The 26264-nt window shown below is 39.2% G+C and overlaps 1 protein-coding gene across 1 annotated transcript in view; it reads left to right on the top strand.

Annotated features, from left to right (window-relative positions):
• NID1 (nidogen 1) overlaps positions 1-12607 on the top strand; it is a 44173-nt gene extending 31566 nt beyond the window's left edge. The window contains exons 15-20 of the mRNA XM_064648773.1: positions 1086-1212; positions 4816-4987; positions 6346-6503; positions 7821-7944; positions 9136-9248; positions 10751-12607. Of these exons, the coding sequence (XP_064504843.1) occupies positions 1086-1212; positions 4816-4987; positions 6346-6503; positions 7821-7944; positions 9136-9248; positions 10751-10872 (816 nt within the window). The 3' untranslated portion in view covers positions 10873-12607. The remainder of the gene's footprint in view (positions 1-1085; positions 1213-4815; positions 4988-6345; positions 6504-7820; positions 7945-9135; positions 9249-10750) is intronic.
• The last annotated feature ends 13657 nt before the right edge of the window (positions 12608-26264 follow it).

Raw genomic sequence — 26264 nt, forward strand, 5'->3', positions numbered from 1 at the left:
TCTAAACTGCTGCTGCAGTACTGTAAAAATAAAGTAAAATACTGACTGTAAAATGGGGTAGTTAGGCTGAAAGAGACATGATTCTGAATCCTTGTCAGCTAGTATCATTATTTACTTGATCTAGCTTAAATGAATTAATTAGAAATATTTTCAGGAATGAACTTCCAAGAGATAAGATGCAACTCTTCCTTAAAACTTTCAATTAAAATGAAACTTTCAGTCTCTGCTAATGCTGTTGACTCTGTGTTGTCTGTGATGTGTATTTGCAAAGTGACAGTAGAGGTGTTTAGGTTGTTTTCCAACCTACAGCATTAGGTAAGCTGATGATTAAGTGCATCTGTTTTAATGCATGGGTTTGGACCATTTTTCTAAGAAGTTGCAAGTTACAAAAGCAGCAACTGTTATAGACCTGGGAATCCATGTAAAATTGTTTTACCCTGAAAGTTTCTTTCACTTGCATGGAGGAGAGAGAGTTTGAACTCCATATTCAAACTCTAGTCCTATCTTTCTTCCATATGAATGTTCCTTGTCCCTGGGAACACTGTTTCCAGCAGAATGATTTATGTAGTATTTGTTTAAGCTATTTTTTATTTTAAAACCTTACTTTGCTAGAAGTTTTTTTTAGCCAAATGATGCCACGTAGGTAACACTGAAACGCAGCTGTAGTGCATGGGTTGCATGTCAATGCAAGTCAGATTTGACAGAAGTCATTATTCCCCCTTAAAGGGAAAGAATAAAAGAAAGAAAGCATATGAGGGATAACAGTAAAATGTCAACATGAACTTTCTTTAGATGGTGAAGTTGTAAAAGTCAGACCAGTTGTTCAGTACTACTACCTACAATGCTTCTTTGAAATAGTGGTAAATGGTGTTATCTAGTTAAAAGGGACTTATGACTGAAAGTATTTTTCTAAACTATTTGACAGTGACTGTCACCCAATCATTTTCTCTGCCTGTTGTCCTCATCTCCCGTCTTCCCTCAAGAATTTTGTTTTTTTCAGCCTTGAGACTTAAAACCGTAAGCTGCTGCTGGCCAAATAATTATTGTTTAGCCTAGGCTGATCTAACTTGCTTGTTGACCAACAGGACAAAGTTGTTATTGGAGTTGCTTATGACTGTGTGGACAAGATGGTTTATTGGACAGACATCAGCGGCCCTTCGATCAGCAGGGCTAGCCTGAATGGTGGGGAGCCAACCACCCTCATCAAAACAGGTAACAGCACGAAATTCTTTCTCTTGCTACTCCCTAGAGATGGTATTAGAGACTTGAATTTAGTAACGTATACTTCCTAGGTGTTGCCTGAGCTGACTAAAGAGTTGTGTTTATGTATTAACACAGAATGCCATCTGTGGGCGTCATTCTCTGATTTTTTTGTTCTGGCAAGCAAGGTAGTTGCTGGATAGCTGAGATTTGGTTATGTGTAGTCCTTTTCTCTCCTGATCTCTGCCAGTCAGCTGCCTGCTCTGGTGAGCATGGAGGTTGAAGAGGAGAACTCCTGCTCTGTTCCTTGGCTTGGGGATCAAAACAGTTGAAAAGTGGTTAGAAATCATTTCAGCTGTGACTTTCCATGCCTACCACTCAAGCTGTAAAATGCAAGTGAATAAAGCCACCTCATTAGGTTTTTGCCCTTGGAGTTGCTCAAGGATTTGAGAATTGGACTAGAGGGTGTTGTGGACTTAGTGCCTTTACAGTTTGTGTCTTATTCTTACACTTTTTTGTTGAAGAATCTGCTCTCACTGCAGTCCATGTTCATTTTCATTAGAAGGGTTAATTGTAAGCCCATGCAGCTTAGATATTAAAACCTTTTTTGAGTGGAAAGGGTTAAGGGAAAGGATAGGTTTGGAGAACAAAGTGAATGCGGGGGGGGGGGGGGGGGGGGGGTGTCATTAAAAAAAACCCAGCAAAAATAGCTGGAGGCATTTTGAATACTAGTGTCCTTAGGATCCTAGAACACCTGTGAAGTCAAGATACTGGAGGAGGTCACCCTTACTTTGAATCCTCTGCAGCCATTGTTACAAAAAATTAGGAAACTATTTTAGAAAAATTATCAGACGGTTTTAAAATTCTACAATAAATTTGCTTCAGTTTTCTTTGGATGTGTAGAGAATTGCTGCCTGGAGTTTGTGCTTTGGAATAGCCAGTTTGTGGAGATTCTATTCAAGCTTTTAGGGACAGCAGAGAGATAGAGGTGGCTTGGATCCTACCATTGTCCTAGGAAGGGAGAAGGGAGAGCTTAAGGCCATCCCTAACCATTCCAGTAGTTATGGAGCTTCATAGTTCTGTACAACTTTATGGCTGAGGTATTTGTAAGACCTCTTTTGCCTCCCTACACATTTAATGTGAAAGGGACTAACGTGTAGTAAGAGCATGTCCTTGCGCAATTTACAAATTCTTCAGGAAAGGATTTCTGATGCCCACTTTTAAAGTATTTTTTCAGAATCTGCACTTTTAAAAATGGGGGGAATTACTTCTGTTAAAAATTTTATATGGATATGAATGTCTGTCTAATGAGAGTGTGTGTACACATTAAAATTCTTGCAATGTATAAAATATTGGAAGAATATTTTTGAAGACTTTCAACTAAATTAGGTTGATTATTTAAGGTAATTTGAGATGCTTCAATGTCACATGGAAACCTCATGGGTTTTCTCTGCTACAAAAAACATTGTATGGGTAAACATCTCATGATTTCTGTTGTTGGCATAGGAAATGACTGCTGTTCCTGAAGAGATTAGGAGCGACGTTTTACTTCGCCTTCAATATGTTAATGGGCATTTCAATAAGGGGTCAGACCAAAATAATACTGAATCCATTCAAATACTGAATATGCTGGCCAAAACAAACTTTAAAATCTCATGAAATTGGAAAATGCCTCCCTCTCAGAAGACTCATGAGAATCTTTTGTTTTGGTTTGATCTTTGCCTTTTTCCTCCTGTGAGCTCCAGCTGCTTTCTTCAGTTCATGTGTATTTTTGTGGAATGTACTACTTTTTTGGGGGTTTTTTTAAAGCTTTTGTGATCCAAGTTGCATTGCTTTGCAGAAACATTTTATTGTGGAGCCCCATCCAGTTCTCTATCCCTGCAGCTGTATAACCTATGGAGGCTTTCTCAGTTCTGCAGCTGTGGAGGCAAGTTGAGGAGAGCTTTCCTTTGTAATTACTCAAGTCATACCAGCTGTGCATGGCTGTACAAACCTGTCCTCAGGGACAGAGCCTGTGACTGTCAGGCCTGATGACGATATAGCAGGAACATATTTGTGCCTCTGGAAAGACTGGTAATACATGAAGCCTTAAATGTTCCCTTACCTCTCCTTCCATGGAGGACAGTTTTTTCTGGCTCATAATCAACCACACAGAGGAGACATTTACTTTAGACTTCTTTAAATCTCCTGACAAATAGCTGACATAAGGAAATTGAAACAAGGAAACTAGTCAGGGAACAGGGTCTCCTAGGAATCCATGACAGCAGATCTTTTGCCTGCTACTGTCTCCTGTTTCCTAAAAGACTCTGGGAGCTCCTCCACCACCATTTAGTCAGTAATATTCTGATCCCAGAGACTGGGATCCTTCTCCCCCCAACATGAGCTGTGAGTCAGAAGCAGTGAGATACATCTTATTTGTTCCTTTCTCTCTCTTCAGCAATTAATATAAATCTAAAATGTCATGTGTGCACATTAAGGGTGGTAAATGTAATCCACTTGAGTGAGAGAGCAGGGGCTGTTTAAGATATTGTGCAACTGTTATTCATAGCAAAGTCACAGTAGCAAATTTTAGAGAGCTCTACCCAATGTTCTGGGCCAAATGCGTTTTCTCCAGAAAAGTTGCTTATGTTACATACTGTTTGTTTAATGGCTGTCAGTAAATAAACTTGAGAATTAAAAGAAGGCTAATGGGCCACATTCCATCAGTGTGTGGATCAGCATCTGAAAGGTGCAGTTTTTGGTTTTTTTCAATAGCTGGCCGGTGTGAAGGGTCATTTCATCTCTTCTGGGGAGTGGCCAGGTACAATTCTTCTTTTGGAACTGAAATTGGACTAAATTTTTTTTTTTTTACTTGACTTTGGCTTCATTACATCCCACATGACCTGCCTGCTCTTTTCAATGGATGTATGAACCTTGAAAAGTAGAGAGCAGTTTCTCATCATGACTGAATTAAACTTTATATATTTCTTCTGCATCCTTTGTCCGAGTTCGAAATTACTAATGCAAAAGCAGTAAGGTCATTATCTGCTATTTCCTGTTGCTTTTGGAACAACTAACTGTCCAAGAAAAACTGTGCACATACAGTACTAAAACATGTTCCAAAAAGGATTGCTCTGCAAAAACAAAGAACTGGATCTAAATTGCATCAGTTAGCTAGTGTCATTGTCTCTAGTGTTTGGAGTTTGATTATGTTTAATTATTGCATTGGCTAAACTTAGCATAAACCCAGTTTTCATGTATGTCAGTACCAAAGAAGGAGAAATATTAAGGGTTATAAATCCATTCTGAGACCTGCTAAGCAGGGTAGAATAAGATCCTGATACTATCTACTGTTCATTTCTCTGCTATCTGCTTTTTCTATGTCCGCTTCTCAAAGAGTGCTTACATGTGTGGTGAGTTTGTTCCTCAAAGAACATGTCATTCTATGTCTTTGAAGGCTTTGTTTATTTAAACTTTGAGGTAAAATGTATGTTCCTCTTCCAAATGACACGAAATAGCTTTTGTTGGACCACAGCCAGAAAACTTATCTCAGTTAAAAGTTATGCTTATGAGGCTGATGTGTATTGGGAATAAATATAATGCTTAGGAATGTTTTTCTCTGTTCTCCTCCTGCAGACTTGGGAAGCCCTGAAGGGATAGCTGTAGATCATCTAGGTCGCAACATCTTCTGGACTGACTCTCAGCTGGATAGAATAGAAGTGGCTAGGCTGGATGGGCGCCAGCGTCGCATCCTTTTTGACACCGGCTTGGTGAACCCCAGAGCAATTGTCGTGGATCCTGTGAGAGGGTATAGATGTGCTGTCAAGAGATGTGTGCAAGCTTAACTTTATTTATTTAATTATTTAACATGAGTGTGTACTCTGAGTCTGTGTTTTCCGGCTGTCTGTAGATAGTAATAGATTACCTTTTCCTAAAACAGCTAACAAACAGGAATGAAACAATCTACTTGTGTCCTGTGTCTGAGTGGTATACTGGAAATGAAAATTCTGAAATGGCTGCTAGACAATACTGTGCTAGACAATTTTGTTGAGTGCCTTTCAAATAGTTATTTGTACCTGGCTTTCAGTACATTGTTTGTAGGATGACAAGCATTGTCCTTACCTAAGAATCTTTTTTTTGTGAGATTACTGGTCTAAAATACTAGATTAAGCAATCTTATATTTTCATTTCCATCATGACAACCTTTCTTCCTGTACAGTTCCATCTTTGAAAACTCCCATGGTATCTCTTCTATCATCAGTTTTACCTCTGTCATTGAGTTGTCTGAGAAGATTCTATTAGGCTTCTATTAGAAGATGCAGATAACTACGTGTTTTAAAAATTGAGCCTGTAGCAGAGTGTCAGTAGGAAAGTGTAAATGTTTTTAAGTTAAGATTCCAGCCTGCAAAGATTGATGTACTACATACTTTTATGTAGTCTTTGATCAGTTGACATTTTTTTCTCTCTGAATATTGAAAGAAATACAGGGAAAATTAAAACTAGTACAGAGTCCATAGTAGTAGTGCATGTCTGTTAATTATTGTCTGAACTTGCCTGCTGTTGCCCTCATGCAACTCAAAATGCTCGGAAGCATAGAGGCTTTCTCAGTCTTGAATTGCTAGGAAGCTCTACTAAATGACTGCTTAATTGACATTAGTACTATACAAAAGTACTGTTCTTTTCAGGGAGAGTTTTTTGAAAGGGGCATCCTGATTCCAGATGTTCCAGTGAGAAAAGAATGCATATGATCCATGAATTTTGGAGTGATACAAAATTAAATAAAAAATACTCTTGCTTCAGCCTGAGCAGACATGATGGACAGCGAGATGAAGAACTCAAAATGTAGATGTACATCTTGAATGGTCCCTAGAACCATTGAAATAGAGGTCTTTTTGGCTGGCATCTTGCACAAAAGCTAAACAATGTAGAGAAAACATTTCATCTCATGTGTGTGCTTGTTCTTTTTGTTTTTAATGAAAGTATGTTTCCTACGTCTTTACTATACTTTTGTGACTTCTATATTGAAGTGCGATGTGGTTCTTCTTATCTATTTAAATTATCTGGGGGAGGCGTGTGTTACTTTTGTGTCCTTAGCATTTTCCTTAATTACAACAGTCTTTTGAGATCAGTCACTGTCTTGACTCTTGCCTTTTTCTTCCTCTTAAGAAACTTGTACTGGACTGACTGGAACAGAGAAGCTCCTAAAATTGAAACCTCATACATGGATGGCACAAACAGAAGAATTCTTGTTAAAGATGATCTTGGGTTACCAAATGGACTGACATTTGATCCTTATTCCTCAATGCTGTGCTGGGTAGATGCAGGTAAAGAGGTGCTAAAATGTTTCTTCATATTAGTAGTAGAACAAATATGCCCAATCCTGAAATTATGTACTCTTTGAGCTACATGTCAAACCTCATGCCTTTCGCTTTGGCTTTAACGATCTCTTGATTTATTCCGGGTAGCTGTGGAATTCACATGAGTCTCTGTGCAAGCTGAAAGATTTAATTTCTGATCACAAAACTCTCTAGGAATTCAACAGATGTTGTCTGTGTGTCTTATATGTGACCATCTCTTTAGGTAATGCTTAGGCCTTTGTAGAAGAAGTTAGTTTAAGAACAGGGGAAAAAACACAGGTTTATCTGATCTGGCTTACAGAATGTCATCCTGGCACTATTGTTCTAAGACCTGTAACCTGAGGCCAAGTCTGGCTTATATTTGACTGAAGCAAGGCCTGAAAAAGCAATGCACCCTAAAGATCTGCCACCGACCCACTGCTTGTTTTGTGCCAGTGTCTTACTGGTTAAAAAAAAGTGTACTCTTAATTCTCATTTAATTATTTGGGGTTTTTTTTGGCATCTTGTTGTCTTTCTCCCTGTAGACTCTGGCAGAGATGTCTTCCTGTGGAGGCACTTCTATGCTTCAAGTCACCTTTCAAGCTTTGAATAACAAAATGATTGAACTCTATTTTTCACCATAAAACACTTTCTCTAACCTTCAAATATATCTTCTTCTGCTATCTCTAATTCCTTTCTCTCTCTGCCTTTCTTGTTCTCACATTTGTCTCTTTTCTCTTTTTGTCTAATTTTGAAACCCACTGTTTAGGAGAAAACTACAGGTGTTCCTAGCCTGTAGTAGTTTTGCAGGTAGACCTTTTTTGCACCCTACTTGCATCTACAAGTTAGATGGTCTTCCTGCAGTCACACCCTCATGGCTCAACCCAGCAAGCATTTTAGGAACATGCTCACCAAATGAGCTTTGCAAAAATGCCTTGCAGAGGAGGTGGAACTAGTTAATGGCTGAAGTATCCCTCCAGAATAGAGGAAGCCTTCTGTCAGCTTCCACACCAATTTGAGGATGCCGGTCTTTGTAGCAGGAATCTCAGCTTGTGGCTGCATGGGACATCTGTGTTACTGTAACTTAGGTGATGTGCTGATTAGTATTAGCACCAAAGTACTTTTCATTCAATTTTTGGCACGTGCATAGATGTGACACGGAGGAAGGCTTTGACTAAACAGCACACTGAAAGACCTCCAGGACTTTTTACCGTGTTCCTGCTTGCATGCTTGTGCTTGTCCTTCATCCCTCATGAGAACTCCCTTGCTATGGTTCAAAGGCTTAATTGTTTCATGACGTTCCAGGTACCAAGAGGCTGGAGTGCATGAACCCTAACCAGCTTGGTCGACGAAAGATTGTTGAAGGTATTCAGTATCCTTTTGGTGTTACAAGCTATGGGAAGAATTTATACTATACAGACTGGAGAAGGTACGTTATCTGTTAAAGAAATTATGGAGTGCTTTAATCTTTTCTTCTCCCTGGTAGAAACTGAAGTACATACTGCATTTCTCATGTCTGACCTCTCACATATTCCTCTTTTGTTGCTTTCCTGACGATAGCTGATCCAGAGTGGAGTGGATCTGTAGAGCTGACCTATTGATGCTGCCAGTTAACTGCATTTTCATTTTCAGCAGAGTGATTTGTCCTATAAGAAAATGCTTTTAACACTGTACATTTTTGGAAAAGGAGTGGGCGCTAATTTGTTTCCCTTATGGTGGTACTTGCTGCATTGTAAAGGGCAGAAAATCGTTACTCTTGGCTTTCTATGCCCTGTATTATATGAATGTTCAACAAGAAATAAGAGAAAAAAAAAAGGGTTTACTCTCTTGATGATGATTTCTTTGTGTCATTTCAGAGCATTTTAGAGTAAATGCTCTAAAATGCTGCCATATGATCAAGACTTTAGAGTTCACTCTAAAATTTCCAGAAAATAAATCCAGTCCCTGCATTTTAAAATATTTATTTTTCCTTGGTGTAAATGGTTGTATGGCTCTGTCTGCTATTAATAGCTATTAATGTGTGTAAGAATTTGCAAGTTAGAACCTAACAGCTGGAAAGTGCTATTCTAGAACAGGCTTGTATAAATGGGAAAGTGTGATACAGGTTTGTCAGTTGACTGCCCTTTTATATTTAGGAAGAAAAGATTGCTTGTGACCAACTGTATTCCTTCTGGAGATCAGGCTCCATCCAAAATATAACATTTTCATAATCATTATGCATAATAGCTGCAACAACAGCTATACCACAGAACATGTTGGAGGGGCAGAATATGAAGAATGTGTCAAAACTACTAACAAATGTCCCCTCCGGTAGGGTGACATTGTCCTCTATTGCAAGCACCTTCAAAATTAGTAAGGAGTCTCCCTGCTAAATTTCCTATCTGCCTAGAATGAAAGTCATAACATACTTGATTTGTCCAGGAAAGATGATGTCTTGGAGGATTTTACTTCTGGAACCTCTTCCTAATTGTTAAAAAGAGGCAACTTCAGACTTTTGATTTTGGTTGGTTTTTTTGCTTGTTTACTGGGGGTTTGCTTTTTGATTTTATTTATGTTGTTTTGTTTATCCCTGTACTTCCACTTCATCTCTCTTCTGTATATTCTCTTCTGCATATGGCAGGGATGCTGTTGTTGCAGTGGATCGCATGATTTCATTAGAAAATGATAACTTCCAGCCTCACAAGCGCTCCCGTCTCTATGGAATCACCACGGCCTTTGCTCAGTGCCCAGGAGGTAATCCATATGATTCTCGAGTTTTTACAGCTGCCTAACACCTTAGTGTATAAATGACCTTAGTAGTAGCTCCCATTTATAAGCTGCCAACTGATTTAGGTAGTGAAGAACTGGTTGCTGCTTAAATTTCTGTTTACTAAGAAATTCAAAGCCACCTCAATTTTTTTACATAAAAGTAGCTTTTGTGGTTGCCACATGACAGAAGAATTGGGAGGGGAGAAGTTCTGTCCTTTTTGAAAGGACAAGTCTATGATCAAGATGATAGATATAGCAGTTTTTGACAGTTCAGATGCTCATCAGCTAAATTGAATGCTATATTCATGGCTGGGACATTATTTACTTATTTTTAAGTTTAAACTAAGGAAATATTATGGTCTTTCAGATCTCCTTAATGAGATAGTGTTTTTCAAAATGGAATGTTCAGGAAACAGCAGGTGGTGGAGTGGCTGAGCTGAGCTGGCCTTTCTGCTCTGTTGAATGTTAAGTTTTTCAAAAATCCTATTGAAAAGAGGAAGAGAGGAAGTTGATACCCTTGAAATATAATTTGGTTTTTGAGAAGTAGCATCACTTTGCAGTAATGTTGTTATTAGCAAATCACAGTTAGGAGAAGAGTTCACCCTTTTTTATTACAACGTCTGGAATTATAGGAGCGGCAATATTTTTGCTTTAAGCCTAAAAAAAACCCCCAAGATAGTTTCTCTTCAAATTATTCAATATATGCACTAAGTGAAATTGATTTTTTTTTTTTTTACTGAAGTCTTGGCTCAGAGCCTAAAAATGCATAAATATCATAATTAAGAAATCAGTTACATTGCTATTACTAGTTAATATACAGTTCCATTTTGGTAGACGATGTAAAACTAAACAACATTGTGTACTCTGAGTATGTGCTTATAGCTATAATATTCAGTACCTTAATGTCATTTCTTTCTCATCATATATCTGTTTCAAGTGTTTTCCTGGGATGGATGCCTCTCCTCACAGACCACTGCTTCTGGCACTGCCTTCTCTTTCATTTTACGCTTTAATGTTAACGCCTCCTCACCCACCCAATTTTTTTGTTTTGTTTTGTTATCATGGATCATTCCTCGATGTTTTAGTGGTAGGTGGTATCTGAGGATGATGTTCTGTAGCATTTTGGACTTTACCCCTACGTATTACATTCTCTCTACTTCCTCGCCCACTGTCTCTTCATTCTAATGTCTGTGACCATGTGGCCAATTTATGACATGTATTTCAGGAGCAGCCCAGTTGATTCATGTTGCCTCTTCCACTCTGTCCTGATATCTTGATCTTTCTTTGATGTGAATATCAACGTGAAACAAAGGATATGGTGACTGTCATCTGCCCAAAGCATAGTTTTGTTTCACTCTTAATCTCATTATGGCTTTTTTCTTCAGTGTAGCCATAAAATCTGCATGTCTCTTATAGATATCTGTTTTGGATTTTATTGTGGGTTTGCATTTGTTTTTCTTTAACATCTTACATCTCTTTTTTTCCAGGGCATAACTACTGCACAGTGAATAATGGTGGTTGTACTCACCTCTGCTTGGCTACCCCAGGAGGCCGTACTTGCCGCTGCCCTGACAACACAGTTGGAGTGGATTGTATAGAAAGACACTGAACATTAAAATAAGCTTTAGAGCAGCAGACACCTTTTCGAAATGTGCTGTAAACAATTCACTCCTATCAACACAATCAAGCCCTAAAGATAAGTGCTCCATGCTGTTGACAGCAAGCCACAATGTGCATGTGCAGTCACACATACACGCAGGCAGTGGATGTCTTGTAGCAGTTAAGCAATACAAAGCTGCCCAGGTTGGGTCCAACTTTACCTTATTCCTTTTAATATTGTCCCCTTGCTTTTAAAGGTAAATGTGGAGGCATTAGTTGCATCTGTGCTGGTCTAGGAGGATGTGTCTCCTGGCAAAATTAAAGTAACAAATACCGAACAGAGTGAAGAGGGTGGCACTACCCGAATCCTGAGACTGGGTTGTACCTTGGAGTATGCAGAAGTTATCTGCACAGTGGCATGCTAAGCCCATCATAAGGCCCATGTGGCTGGGCCTTATCTCGAGCTGAGAAGCAACCAGGGGGTCCCAAAGATGGATAGATGTGAGTGGAACACCCAGTAATATCACAGATTTTAGTGCCTAGCTGCATTCCTTCTCACTAGTAGTCCTTTCACTTTCAAAAGTTGAATCTCAACTTTTGACTCTTGCATTACAGCAGTACTTTGTCGGTGTGTTGTAAGGATAATAATTCTCACCCTGGCTCATGGGATCCTTTACTACAGCACATGATTCTTAAAGATAATCAACACCGCTTAGTGGATGTATTTGAAGTTTTTGAGTCTTAAGAGATATACTTTTCTTCCATCTGAGGTGGATCCCTAAAAAGTTCCCTAAAATCCACTAAGCAAAATATAGTATTTTAAACAATTGCTGATAGTTCATCAAAGAATGGATGTTGATTCATTTGGTTTTAAAGAGATACAGAATCACATTTGTTTCCTGAGAGGTTGTAAAATAATACTTCTGTGTTTGATTCTATGAGCCTGAAAGTGGTCTCTGAATTCTACCCTAGCAATCTTTTTTTTAGCAAACCATGCCATGCCTTTTTGTAGACAATGAGATACCATGGCAGTCAAAAATCTGATTTTCAGCAAGCTCACCTGTGTTTTGGTGCTTAAAAGAATAAAAGATAGTGATACGCCCCCATGTTCAGTAACAGCAAAAAAATGCACTGAAAATCAAAAGAAAGTTGATATTTTTGTCATCACCAGTAAGTTTAGAGAGGGGAAAATCAGAATGCATATTCTTATGTCAAATTAACAGTACAAATCTGGGAGTGAAGTTTGTCTTCTACACTGTGTGTTGGGAAGGAAGCTTGCCTGCAAGACAACCTGCAGCAGAGCAAAACAGGGCTCGTGAGGCTTCTGCCAGAGCACATTTCACTGACATGATCAGAGCAGTAAGCTAACATCCCCATTTCCTCACTCCCTCTTCAGACATAACAGTAACAGTTTTAAACAGAGCCAATTCTGAATCTTAAATGTGTGACATCTTCTTCTTAATTGTGTATTTATCATGAAATAACATATAAACATTTTAAAAGTCTTTTTGTATAACTTTTTATAACTTCTAATTCATTCTATTCATACACTTAATCAGGTATATCTTACTGTAAATATCAAAAATTTGTTGAAATGAAGGTGCTTGATAACTCTTTCTCCAGAATTATTCACATATCTGGTGAAATATTAAAGTTTACACTCTGTACAGGTATCTACAGTACAGTCAATAAAAATGGTTGTTTTTTATTTTCTATAAAAAAGAACGTCATGCCTGCAGATGGAAGTGATATGTGGTGTCTCAAATCTCTTTTCCTGTTGAGTTCTGGGTTTTAGCTAACTCTCATATCTAGTGATGATACTTCTCTTCAAAGATGCAACATTGCAGGGGAAAAAACTGCTGTTGGGGCTTTTGTCTTTTGGAAACTGTAGGATACTTGAAAACAAATACGTGAGAGTGCTTAAGGAACGCACAGCTTTCTCTGTGTTGACACAGACTTTTAGCTGAATGTAAACTCCTGTTTACCTTTGTCAAGTAAGCATAAATCAGTTCATACTTCAGACTTCTATCTAAGTGGAAATATAGGACAAGGGCAAGACTGAATGGGGGCAGAATTCATCCTTATGCTCAAAGATGTCCTGGTACCAAGTTTCTGGGTGCTTTGCTGTCTGATGCCACACCGCGCAGGTGGGCTGTGGCTGCAGGGCAAGTTAAGAGCTAAGTGAAGTGTGGCCAGCTGGAGGTGGTGATGCTGAGACTTAAACTCCTCAACTTTTATGGCTACCACATGTCCTTGCCTTGGGGAGGATGAGGTGTGGGCCTTTGTTCATTCTTTACTGTATGCTTTGATTATTTTTATAATTTTTTTTTAAATTTTGATCAACACAATATTCCTCTGATTATGATGATTACTAATTCACTAAACCCTAGTTAGCTAATTCTGTGCGAATCAATGAACAATGGCAAAGATGTCAAGGAAAATACACCTCAGCAGAACTTCTAGTGTTAATGTGTGAGCTCCAGTGTAATCTGTAGCCCGAAGGGAAACGGTATTACTGTGGACTGAGTTTTAAGACTGAATAACTCTCTGTTAACTCTGATATTGCATCTGGCAGAAGGTAGCACTAGGTTTTGGGGAGCTTCAGCAGACTTGTTTCGGTGGTGTAGATGTGGCAGTTTGTACAACTTCAAAGCAACCTTCAGCATTCCAGTCCCTAAAAAAGGAACTTTTAAAAAAAGCTCAAGGATCATCGTTTTTTCCTCAGTTAATGCTTGTTGCTAACTTGAACTATTGTAGCTCAATGCCGGCATCCAGCAAGGGCAAAGCTGTTCCCTCAGGGAAAGGCCTCAGGGAAGGGAGGTCAGCAGAAGCAGTGGCTTTAGCAGCAATGGGCGAGTCACAGTGCACCCCAAGTGAGGCAGACAGTGCCAGTGAGGGTAGTTGGATTCACCCCAGGGACCAGACCACCAAGCAAGTCTGTAGTAACAAGGGTAGGTCCAAAGTCAAGTTGGGAAATTGAGTCAGGATCATAGATCATAATCAGGTTTGAGCATAGTGGCCAGGACCAATGATTGCCAGCCAAGTCCACAGTGGTGAGGCAGGTCTGCAGTCAAGTTGGCAAACTAACCAGGACCTGAATCAATGGGATACATGGCTGTGGCACAGCTCAGGTGAGGACCAGGGTGAGAGCCATAGCCTTGAAGGGAAAGAGGATTGCCCTCACTGAGGCCTCCCAACAGAGCTGTTTGAGGATGAGCCTCTGCTGAAGTTCCTTCAAGTTTTCTTCATACCTTCTGCCAACTGGTTGGCCTTGAACGACCAGCTAAGCTGCTAGTTCTTGGAGTGGTCTCTGGGTCCTGGCACTCTGGAGTTCTTTATTCCTATATGCTTGCTTTCTCATTGAATCTTGTTAAATCTTTGGTCACTAAAATGACCTGTGCTGTTGAGTGCATTATTTTCATCATGGTCTGGCCAGGAATCTGATACCTTGATGAGATTTGGCATTAATCATTTGAAGATATCTTTACTGTGCCTATCATATTTATTCAGTTAAAAGTTCACAAGTATTTTAAATACTGAAAATGTCAATTTCAGTTTCCTTTTTCTAACCATAGAGAGTTAACAGTATCTTTTTATAAGACAGGGTTTTCTTGTGATGACCTGGGTCTAATTCAACTACTCTCTCCTTTTCCTGACTTGCTTATTAGTGTTTGATTGTTGTGGTCTTGCCTCAAGAGCAAGTAAATTTCAGATTTATTTGTACATGATGCTTTTTTTAAAGAGGTGATGGAAAAAAGATGTATTTTATTTAGTTATTAAGTTTTTATTATTATAATAGGCTGGGATTAATAATCGTGTCAGTCTCTGGTTGAAGAAAAGATTCTGTGTAACAACTGTTCACATTTTTTTGCTACAAAAAATAGGTAGATTTCCAGGTTTTCCAGGAAAGGAGAACAATTGCTTCAGTGGTTCAGCAAAAGACAAAATACTTCTTAGAGTTATTGCAGAGATAAGTTAAATGTTTTCTTAAATGCTTACATTCAGATCTTTCAGCACACACAGTAGTACTTAATGGTAAGACTATTATTAGTTATGTTTACCAATATTGTAATAAGTTGCAAAAAATTGAAACTACTGAAAGTAGTAATGGCTTCCTGATGACTTAACGATGTGGTTTGGCTACCTTTCCTTCTAAAGAGTGTTTGAAAATCCCAACTTTACTGACTTTTTATCTTATAAATAACTCTCCTCATGGTGAAAATCCACTGTAGCTTTATAAAACTCAGCATCCTGACCAGCGTTCTTCCAGGTTGACAAACTGCTTACTCTGCATTATCCACTTGCACAGTTTTGTCACAACGTATTAGATTTTTAACTTGCAGGCGTATGATTAAGAATGACAGATGATTACTAGAGGATAATGACCCCTCAATGGCAGTGTCACAATGCATCACTTTAACCTATGGTTAAATGCAAACTGGTTTTTTGTGTAGGATTTCACATTGTATTCCTTGGAGAACTTGCCTTGGGTGGGTGGAGGGAAGCAGGATGTGAAACATATATTGCTATAGAGAATACAGTTGTGAGAAGCCCCCTGTTTGACCTGTCTGTAAGAAAGAAATAGTACCTCCAGAACCTGAGTTCTCAGCTGGGGATCTGGCAGCAGTTTGTTCATGGAGTGATTGAATCACTTTCTTTGTTTAAATTCTGCTGTAATTGAAATCTGTCCTTTGTCTTATAAATAAGTTTAGGATACTGTGTCAATGAAGTAGCTGATATATTGCATCCTACAAATGTACATATTGATGAGTCTGGAGCTTTGTTTGACAAACAAAAGGCTTGGCTTTTGGAATGCAGTGAGTGGGCTTCCCTGCTGCTTTGTGGCAAAGCAGATGGGGTTGCAGTAACTTAATGGGTTTTTTTGTCCAGAAGGATTCTGGAGTTGATAAATGGAGAGAGACTGCCATTCCCACAAGTAACCAGTTTCAGCCTTTGGCTTCTTAGTTTTAAGTATTCACCAGAGGCCATTTGGTTTGTGGTGGTGTTGCTCACTCTGGGCAGGCAGTGTTTCCTACTTGATGGGGTGTCTTGAACACACAGGAAGCACACAGTGGAGCTGTAAAGTGCAGGGCCTTCAAGATGAGGAAAATGGCTGGCTGTACAGATGTTAATGGGGTATGCCACGTGGTGCCTCTGGATCTGACCCAGTAACTTGCACAGCAACATTGGGAATAACAGTGTAAATTTTGCCAGGAGCTACCCAGGGTTATAGAGAAAGGGAAAATGTGATGGAAAGCAACTAAAGGGGAAGATTTTATTGCAGTGGATGCAGATGTGTGTGAAGTTTGGGAGGTAGGGGGAGCAATTAGCAAAATTATGGTTATACTGTGTATTTGCAGTCTGTTAGTTCAGCAGTGCACTGCTGGGGATAGGGTGAGAGAGACTAAGATGCAGAGTTGCTGTATTACATTGGATTCTGGAAACCTTTCCAGCCTCTTCCTTTCCCACTAGAACCATAATATCTCAGGCACTTCAAACTCTGTGGGATAAACCGTAGCATTCCAGATCCTGTTCTCTTTGAGAACAAAACCCAAGAGCATGAGATTTTGTTTTTTCCACCTCTCTTCCCTGCTTTATGCAGATAAGAAACCAAAGTAGATAAGCCAGAAGAGAGTAATAGTCCATCCAGCTTCTTACCAGAGGGGAACATGCTACTGGGCATGACTTCCCTCGTTTCTGACGCAGCCCCAGATAGCCTGGTGAACCACCGCTGGTATTTCATGGTGCAGCTGCTCCCCTAAGCAGGTACTTTCAAGATGGTTTCTAATACCCACCTGCACCACCTCTTCCAGGACTAGATCCTCTAGCTGTGGCTTGCTGTGCATATTAACTGTACACCAAGTGTGTCACAGGGATCTCTTTAATAATAAACAGCAACAAAGCAATAGTCTTCTAACAAGCTGCTAAACCTATCCAGCAGCTTGAGTCTAGAGGTCCCTGTTGATGTATTTGTAAGAATGAGATTTTTTTCCCCCTTGCATTGTATTACAGGCTGTCTGTCTTATTGGTTATTAACGTTTGGGAAGATGTATCTTATGTATTTTTAACTGATTGCACTGTAATTAATCATTTATCTTAGTGGTCTATTGTCCTTTCAAACATACACATATGAGGAAATGGCAAACCACATATCTCGTTTCATTCTCTTCTAGTCTGAGTATAATTCTAGGCTCTTGTACCCCAAGTGACAATGCAACCATGGCACTGATTTCTTTAAAACAGTAAAAGACTGATGTGCTGAAATGAGTTTGTGCTTATATGCCTTGTTACTCAATTGTCATGCTGACAGACCACAGTGAAATTTTTGAGTGACCCTAACCTGCAAAACCAATGGCTTTTTTTTATAGATGTTTCAGCCTAGGCCCTGTCATGTCTGCTAGGTCCTGTACTGTGTTACACCCAAATATTAAGGCAGAGTATGAAGTCTGATATGGCCTTTGTATCAATTGAATAAAGTGAATTTAGTCCTGGGCCAAAAACATTTGGCATGATGTGTCTCTTCCACATAGATGTGGAGGAGCAGGGGCAAATTTCAGTACTGACAGATGGCTGTCATCTTCATGTGCTTCACCCTAGCTGTCTGTGACTTACACTCATCCATCTGTTAGATTTTAGTGATTAATTTTATGAACTTGACAGTCTGGACTTTGCCCGTAATGATGTTTTAATGTTAGCCATTGATTAAGACAGAGAGGAGGAAATTGTTTCTCTCAGGGAAGGTGCTCCCTCTGAAAGTTCAGTCCTCACTGGGTGTTCTCTGGAATCCAAACTTTTCAAGCACAAGTTGGCAGTACTCATATTTGTCTGTCTGTTTCTTAGTTTGTCTGCCCAATTGACTGTCTGTGAGAAATGACATTAGGGTCTGAAAACGTCTGTAAACTGTACATTTGTTATCATACAGTATTTTATTACTAGTGGAGCTAGAAAGTTTAGCTTTGTTTTTATTCTCTGGTGCTGTGACAAATTCACATTCCTGCAGCTATGGAATTTTTATTTCTTTCATTTTGAACTTGATTTTTACTTGAATGAACAATCACAAAGGGAGAATGAGCAAGTTCTTATATAAAAAAGTCCTTCAGATATCTTTTTAATAAGCAACAAATGTACAACAGTTAAGAAACACACAATAAGAGGTTTTTTCATAAATTTTTATCAAAAATAACTTTTTCTTTTAGAACCTCGGCCCTTATACATATGACCCTCAATAATCTTGTCTCCCAGAGGCAAATAAAAAGACCAACACAAGATATTATTTTTTCCCAAGTCTGTTAACTGTATGCCTTCTTAGAAAATTCATGGACAAATCTGGATTGTAAGTAAGCTCTGGAGTATGTCAAGTCCTCAGCTCAGAGGTGGTTAAAATTCCATGTAAGAGCTGATTGCTCAGGACCTGGTGCAGTCAGCTTCTGAAATCTCCAAAGACTGAGGTGCAACAACTTCTCTGGACAACATCTCAGTACTGAATCACTTTGGTGTTGAAGTCCTCAAGTCCAGTGGGAATTTCCTCTGATGCAACTAGTGACCATTGCTTCTTTTCATTTCCCTGTGCACCTGTGCAAAGGGTTTGGGTCTAGGTCATTTCTTTATAGCAGAAGACTTGCACTAAGCTTACCTTTAGGGTAGGGGTGGGGGGTAGGTGGGATACTTGGTGTGGGGTTTTTTTTTCCTGGTGATTCTGAAAATGTTATTCTTCATGGTTCTTGGCATTTCTATCTTGCAGGAGCCCTATTCCAACATAAAAAATAGCTATTTATCCATTTACTGATCCTGTTTTGAATTCTTGAGGCTAATGTGGAGGGGCTGAACTACTACTCCTCTCCACTGAAAGCCCTGGGACTGACATAAGTCCTGGAAAATGAGAGCTGTATTTGTTCTCCAAGTGAGAGGGGAATTAATCCACCAAACTGCAACTTTGGAAGGACTGGCATGAACACAGAGGGCCTCTTACTGTCAAAATGCAGATGAAAGGCTTTTGGATACTGAAAGGTGGAAGTACTTAGAGGGAGCTTCCCTGGGAAGGGTAGTGTGGGACAGGCAAAGAAATGATTCCTCTAAAGTTCTGCTGGGCCCGAGGCATTGGGCAGGGTCAAACTATAGAGCTGGGTATGTACGAGGTCAAATTTGGCCCTTGCAGTAACTGGCTGTGCAGAGGGGGATGCAAAGGTCTCATTGCCATATCTGTGATGAGTAAGACCCCTTCTGGGTCTGCTCCTCATTCCTTTCATGGATTCCCTGAGCAGTGATGGCTACCAGTGTCGTTCAGCATCAAGAGATGTTCTGTTCCAAATAACTGCTTATATATGTTTGGCATAAAGTGATATGCCAGCTTCAAACTCACTAGTGGGATGTGAAAATTTTTAAAATTTATGTGGTTAAAAGCAGGACTATAAACATAGGTATCAGGTCAGCAGCTCTGCTACCTGTTAGGCTGCAGTCTGAAAACATAAAGTTCAAGAGCACAGCCCTCAGACTTTTCTGCAAAGATACATATGCTGCAAATGTGTGTGTGGAGGGGCTAAGCATTTTCTCACAAGATCAGTAAAACAAGAAGGACCTTCATCCAACTGATCAGTATTATTTTGCAGTGAAGTCAGGAATAATGTTGTCAAAGGAAAAGGAGCATTGTGAAACACATTTAAATTAAAGATGTCATTTCAAGTACTAACAAGGCATAATTCAAACAAAATAATGATTCTAATACAACAATCTGAAATATATTAATGGATGTGGAAAATGCAGAACTAGTGATGTATGACAGAAGGCTATGCTGAAGATGAGATGTCTATTTTTTTCTGTATCTGTCTGTATTTCAGATTCTACATTTCTTCCTCTCTGAGTTGCTGTTGGTCTCATGAAATGTTTAAAAGGCAGTCAGTCCAGTCATGAGATACCAAAACAATCAGCAGTAAAATACTGCTCAGTGCTGTATACCTTCAGGCAAGTCTCAGAAATGAATCCTCAGTGCCAGTGTATACCATCAAGTTGCATAACAGAAACAATGTTTTAAACTTCAATACTGTATTATTGTAATCAGTTAAATAGCCATCTAACTATGCAGTTTATCATCCTCAAGTTAGCCACAATGTTGTATATGGCTCAGGTATCATTTTCTTTGTGCAAAATTGCCTGGTATCACCTAAGTTACAGCAATTTCTGGTTCAGAAGGTAAGTTACTAATTCTGTAGAGAGAGTCTTCAAGTATAGTTTCCTTAGGGGCTTGTCCATTTCCGCAATTTGAGAGGCTTCCCAGAGTTGTGCAAGAGAACAATGTTTTATTCTTTGTATCTTGGATCAGTGTGCTGCCTTGAACTCCCAAGATGCATCCAGCTGCAGCTGCCTTAAATGGAAAATAGATTGGGCATCATAGAAGGTTTGGGATTTTTTTTAGACTGCTTGTAATTGGATCCCTGTTACTTTGCTGTGCTGTCCCCTTACAGCACTCAAATGGCTGTAATACTAGTGTTTTATAAAAAAAAAAAAGAAAAAAAGAGTAAAATTAATCTGTAGAAAATGTGAGCTACTTTGAATTAAACCAGTTGCCAGGCAGCTGTTGAATGGCTTTGAATGTGCTGAAAGTTGCGAGCTCCAGATGTGTAGGAGAAAGACTACATGCAACCTGACTGACATCACTGAAGACTACTTGTGATGGGTGCAGTGATTTGTAATACTCTTATAGAATGAGTCTAATTTGTGTTTGCACGTGTGATATCACTCTGAGGAAAAGCTGAAGGAGAGTTCTCTCTTAAATTACAGCTAAACAGCCCTGAACTCCTGAGTTTCATCACTGACTTGACTTCCTTCATATACAGCATAGGTAGCTCTAAACACCTCTCATCACTAGAGCTGATCAAAAACTCTCAAATGCATTTTTAAAATCGATTTTAAATCACTCCATCCCCACTGTAACACTAATAAGTCGGGTTTTTTTGTTGTTTTTCCACCACAAAACCATACTTTGAGACTTGGCATGCAAGCAGTAAAACTGAGTTTGAGTCAAAATTTTCTAGTAATTTTACTGCAAATTTCTATGTAGATGAATTTTAATGCTCCTTTGCTATTACTCCTTCCGCTTTTGCCTCTCTTTCTAAGTGAAGACTTTGAAGTGTACTATTTCAGCAAGTAAAGAGTTAGCCTGCCCTGGTTTTTTTGCTAGTAAATGACTGGGGCCCCCTGGTGCCTTATTTATTAGCAGCTCTGGGAACAGAGTGAAGCATTGCAGAGTTTTCCGTTTGTCTTCATGTTTAATTATATGGGTAAAAGAGAAGTAAAGACGAAAGAGAAAATGCTCTTTTCCAATACACATTCGTGCCTGGACCCCACATTTCTTGAGTCTCTTGTACCCTTTCTTTTTCTTGCAGCTTTCCTCACAACAGCATGGCTCTGCAGTAGCTCTCAAATATGAGATAAAAGATCACAATAGCAAGCTCCACAACAGACAGAGGAAGGGTTTTATATTTTTTCAGACATTGCTTTTATGATCCTTTGTTTCTTGCTTGGTTGGACAGTGGTGTTGGTTTTTACTCTCTGGACTTTGCATTACTCTCCTTTCTGTTCTTCCCCTTATTTTTAGAAAGGATATTTTACATTATTTCAACCCTGGCCCACATTTCCTTGCTGCAGTTAGGTGCTCTATAGTTCCTTGCTGCTGTTTATGCAAGAATCCACATCAAAGACTTCATCGTTTCCCGTTTAAAAGACCATACAGAGATCAAAAGTAAGACTTGAAAAGCCAAACCTCTCTTGAAAATAGCTTACCCAAAATATCAGCAAAAACCACAACAGTGAGCATTCAGCAATTCTGAAGGTTGCTTTTTGATTAATGCAGACATGGTTACAGCTCGGGTAGCCGGACACCGTCTAGTGGCAGAAGATCAAAAATAATCTGATTACGATTGTGTTGATCCATTCCGTGAGGTTTATTCAAATGCTCATGGTGGGCATTATATTGAATCTTCTTACTGAAGACCTTTCTGTGATCAGACAAAAAAATTGCTTGTTGTAGTGATACAAAAACTCAGGGGATTAAATATCAGCTTCTTGTCAAATAATGTATTAATAATTTGCATCCCTCACCAGTGTATTAATAACTTGAAATTATTTGAAATTATTTTCTAATCAGTATGATCAACCAGTATCTTGTTTAGGAGTAGTCTGATATGTGGAATACAGTCATGCATTTGAAACCAGTTAGTTCATAAGTGTGCATGGGATTTTTTTTGTTGTGAGTTGGGTTTTGGTTTTTTTATGGGTTTTTTTGTGGGTTTTTTTGTCTGCTCTGATTTAAAAGCATGAACTATTTGAGTGCAGTGCTAAAGAACAACTTCGGAAGGAAAGTACTGCTTAGTTACTTGCAACACATGTTTTTCCTAATATTTGCTTAAAACCTCATGCATTCAGTTGTTTTGAGGTTATTGGAGAGTGCAGTATCTTAAAAATTCAAAAGAAAATTCAGTGTTTGCTTTGGATGTTGTTTATACAAACAAACATTTGTGAAGGCTTTAGTGGTGTTTGCTCATTTTTGGAAATACGATATTACTTTTTTTTTTACTTGCTTGTACACTGCCAACAGGATGTTGAGTAACTAATTTTGTGCTGGCTGGCACAGCATGATGGATGACTTGTCGAGGCTCTCAGCTGATAGTATAGAATACTTGTGTTGCTCTCTTCTTAGCAGAATAAAGCCAAATTTAAAGAACAAATCTCAGCCTTAATTATACAGATCTTTTATTGTTAGTAGTTACTAAAGCTGAGAACAGTATAGGTACTTTCTTTTCTTGAAGTCTGCAAGGCCTGTGGGTGAATATTTGTCAAATACAGTAAAATGGAAGAATAGTAAAATTGAAAATCATCCCTTTCCTCTCAAAAATCCGTATTTCTTTCAAGTACAGGAAGCTGATACAGAGTCTATGCCTTTCTCACTGGACCTGTCTTCCATCACAAATAGATGTCACCTATTAGCAATGTATTTCAACTCTTTTACTTCATTGTATGACAATACTTCACTCTTCAATAGCCAAGTGAAAGGCGAGGTCACTGTTTGGAAACCCAAAGGTCTTAAATCGGCATCTAATATCAGGGCTGCTGGGAACAAAAAAGAGCTATCCTAAAGAACAGACCAGCTGATTTACAGCATCCAAACAGGGAAGTGCAGTTTAGGAACTGAACTCCAGTCTAAACTCCATGTTTGAAGAGGGGCTGAAATTCAAAACTTCACAGCTGGGTCTCATTCTCTTTTATGAAAAGACTCTTATTTTACCAGAGCTTTAGGCTATGCACAGAAACCCCGAGACATGAACCTCTGTCTTGAAGTAAATGTTTTAGGCAGGTTGTACACATAAAAGCAGAAGAAATGAGAGATCTTGTATCAACAGTTAATATGAGAAATCCCAGTAGATTTAGTCCTGCTTTATCCCATGTCTCTAATGAACCACATATAAAGTTGAGATCCATGTAACTAATGGAGTAAATTTAAAACTTTTATTTACTATAGCTCAAGCATATCTTTATTTTAAAAAATCTTAAAATATATCTTCTACATTCCTGGATATGGGAAACACAAATGGGTTATTTTAGGTTCTGCTATTAATCAAACCCATTAGCACTAGGGAAAAAAGTGTCTGCAGCATCAAGTGGCAAACAGCCCAGTGCTGATACTATACTCCCTTACTTTTTGTGAAGAGGCTCCTGTGAAACTCATCCTCAGCCAGTCCTTATGGGACCACCCAGTAGCCGCATCAACACTGTATCCAGACTTGCTGCCAGCGCTTTGAATTACCTTTTCTACCTTCTTAGGAAGTGATATCAATGCACCCACAGCCTTACAGAGCTTCAGGTTTCCACCCACCCAGCAATCACCATCTGTGTCTCTCCTGCACAACATCAGGAAACTTGCCCTAGACCTCTCCTTCCTTCATAATCTTGCTGGCAGCTGCCTGGTTTTGTGCAGCTCTAGCAAATTGTCTCTGATGCTGCTTTTGGCTGAGAACCTTGAACAGACTGCTCTGACAGAGAGATGAAATCGCTGACATCCCTGTTGTTTGAAAGTACTCAGAATTGTGGGAAGCTGTGATTTATTAGAGCAGACAGCTATGAGGAGATGGTTTTAAGGCACAGGTGTGAAATACAGGTTACATACTTCAACCATGGATTAAAAGGAACCACTCTGAATTTAAGAGTATTTAGCACCTATTGAGCAGAGATTGTTAGAGAGGAGACAGGTTTGGTGGTTAGTGCCTCTTAGAGTGAGGGCATCATCGCGTGGGTTAAAGTTTTGTAGCATTTGTTGGGGGTTAGCATAGGGATCTGTCTGATTTCTCTGCTTTGCTCTGCGATCTTCTGTAAGTGCATTTTCTGCTTGAATAACGTGCAGAATTGTAAGCTGTCCATGGTAAAACTTTTACAGGCCTGAGAAAAAATATTTGGCAGTTTCAGAAATATTACGTGTCTTAGTTCTTATGCAAGTCAAGTGCATAAACAAAGCCTGAACACCAAGCCTTGTGTTCAAACCTTTTCTGTTGGTAGTTTTATGACAGAAAGATGATATGACTTGCTTACTTCTTTTGCTTTAAAATTGGGGAAATAATAGTTTCTCACCTCATGGATTTGCTGTCAGGATCAACTTTAGACCATGAGTATGAGAAGGTATACAGAATTGCCATGTGATAGAACCAGGGCAGATGCAGCCTTGATCTAATGTGGAGAGGTGCATGAAGAGGAAGACTGCACAGGTCTGACCATGATGGTGCTCCACTGGCAGATGTTCATGAACCATAGCTCTGCTGCCTGTCTGTCTGTTCCTCACTTAAACATGAAACGCTCTGGTGTGTGATCTTCTTCATTGAGATCTCTTAAGTGGGGGCTAAGTCCAGATTCATGGAGAAAAATACTTTGTCAGCATACCTTTGCTGCCCAGGAAAAGGTTATCAAACTTAATGCAATGAGGAGCTTTGTGTGATGTGCTTTGATTTAAATTCTACCCCACATGTATATGCATGTGAGAGAAAACAAATACATCAGAAAAATGACAATGCCATCCGTGGAGGGTTACAGGCCTAAACAAGATGTGTGATAGGTAATTGAGCTCAAACATAGGGTTGAGTCTGGGCCAAATGAACTGAAACCAGGCAAAAATTGTGTCCAGAGGCTTCACTGCTTACCTCTATTATGGGTTCAGAGTTATGAGGATGCATTAGGGAAGGGCATGCTTTTGAAGTATACCAGTGGTGAGTCTAGTGACTTGCAAGCAAAATATATTTCTGTGGTAATATGGGTGGCAGTGTGAAAGTGCAGGAAGAGAAATAGAAAATCAGCCTTTTGCTAAAGCAAAACTAGACTGAAAGTTTTTGAAGTGAGGACAAGAAATATATAGTAGAGACAACAGAATAGGGTTCAATTTGAGGATAACAAGAGGAAGAAGCAAGAAGACTGCCCATGGGAATTTGGATGACCCAGAAGAAGAGTCATCTGAATCAGGAAGGAGTAGATGAGTTGCCAAAGCAGGGCATTAACTGGTTTGGATAACAAGTTTTGCAGCACCGATTCTGGACTTGAATGGTGATATAACTGGCTGGAAGGAGTGGCTGACTGGACAGAAAAAAGGGAAGGTTTCAAAAGGGAAGCTGGGTGTTCTGTTCTGACCCTGTGCAACACAGAGAAAGGGCTTAACAATGCTTCTCTCTAACATATTTTGGTTTTTGTTTAAAGATCTCAAACGTGGTTTTTGTAGCAGGCAAAGTCAAGTCTTGTGACTTTATCTGAATGCAACAGTAAAAATGGCATAAGCATCACTAAGGGAAGGAACAAAAGGTTTAAAAGATAACATACACAGTGCCCATGAGACAAAGACATAAATGGTAGGCTTATTAAGTATTTTTTTCGATACAGTCCATACAAGTTCGATACAAGTGACAGAGAAAGCTATCTCTTAATAGGTTTATAATTCATTGTAATTAAGGTTGGTACAGCATTTCAAATGTCAAATGCTGTTTCTCTTCTCCCCCACTCCTGTAGAACCAATCCCTGGGAATTTGAAAAGGATTCACCTTGTAAAGGATTCCACAACTGGAAAACTTCCTACACAGTATATGCAAAAGGCAGTCTGTCAGTTTTAGAAATACTTTACATAAAGAACTGCTAAACAATAATTGTCCCATACTTCACTATAATCCCCAAATAGTGGGCTGTGATCCTTGGATGAAGAAAAACTGCCAAGTTGCAAAATCAGCTGAAAAAGAAAGGTCGAGAGAATTTGCAAAGAATTCTCTACTTTCCTTCCAAGGAATGTTGAGGTTAGATAGAGCTCTGCACTATTGCATGTTTTCACCACAGATTTTAGCTGGTGGGAGAGCTGACACTTCTTTTGTACTTTCAGCTTTAAAATCT

Source organism: Pseudopipra pipra, chromosome 3, assembly GCF_036250125.1.
Source record: "Pseudopipra pipra isolate bDixPip1 chromosome 3, bDixPip1.hap1, whole genome shotgun sequence".
Taxonomy (NCBI): Eukaryota; Metazoa; Chordata; class Aves; order Passeriformes; family Pipridae; genus Pseudopipra; species Pseudopipra pipra.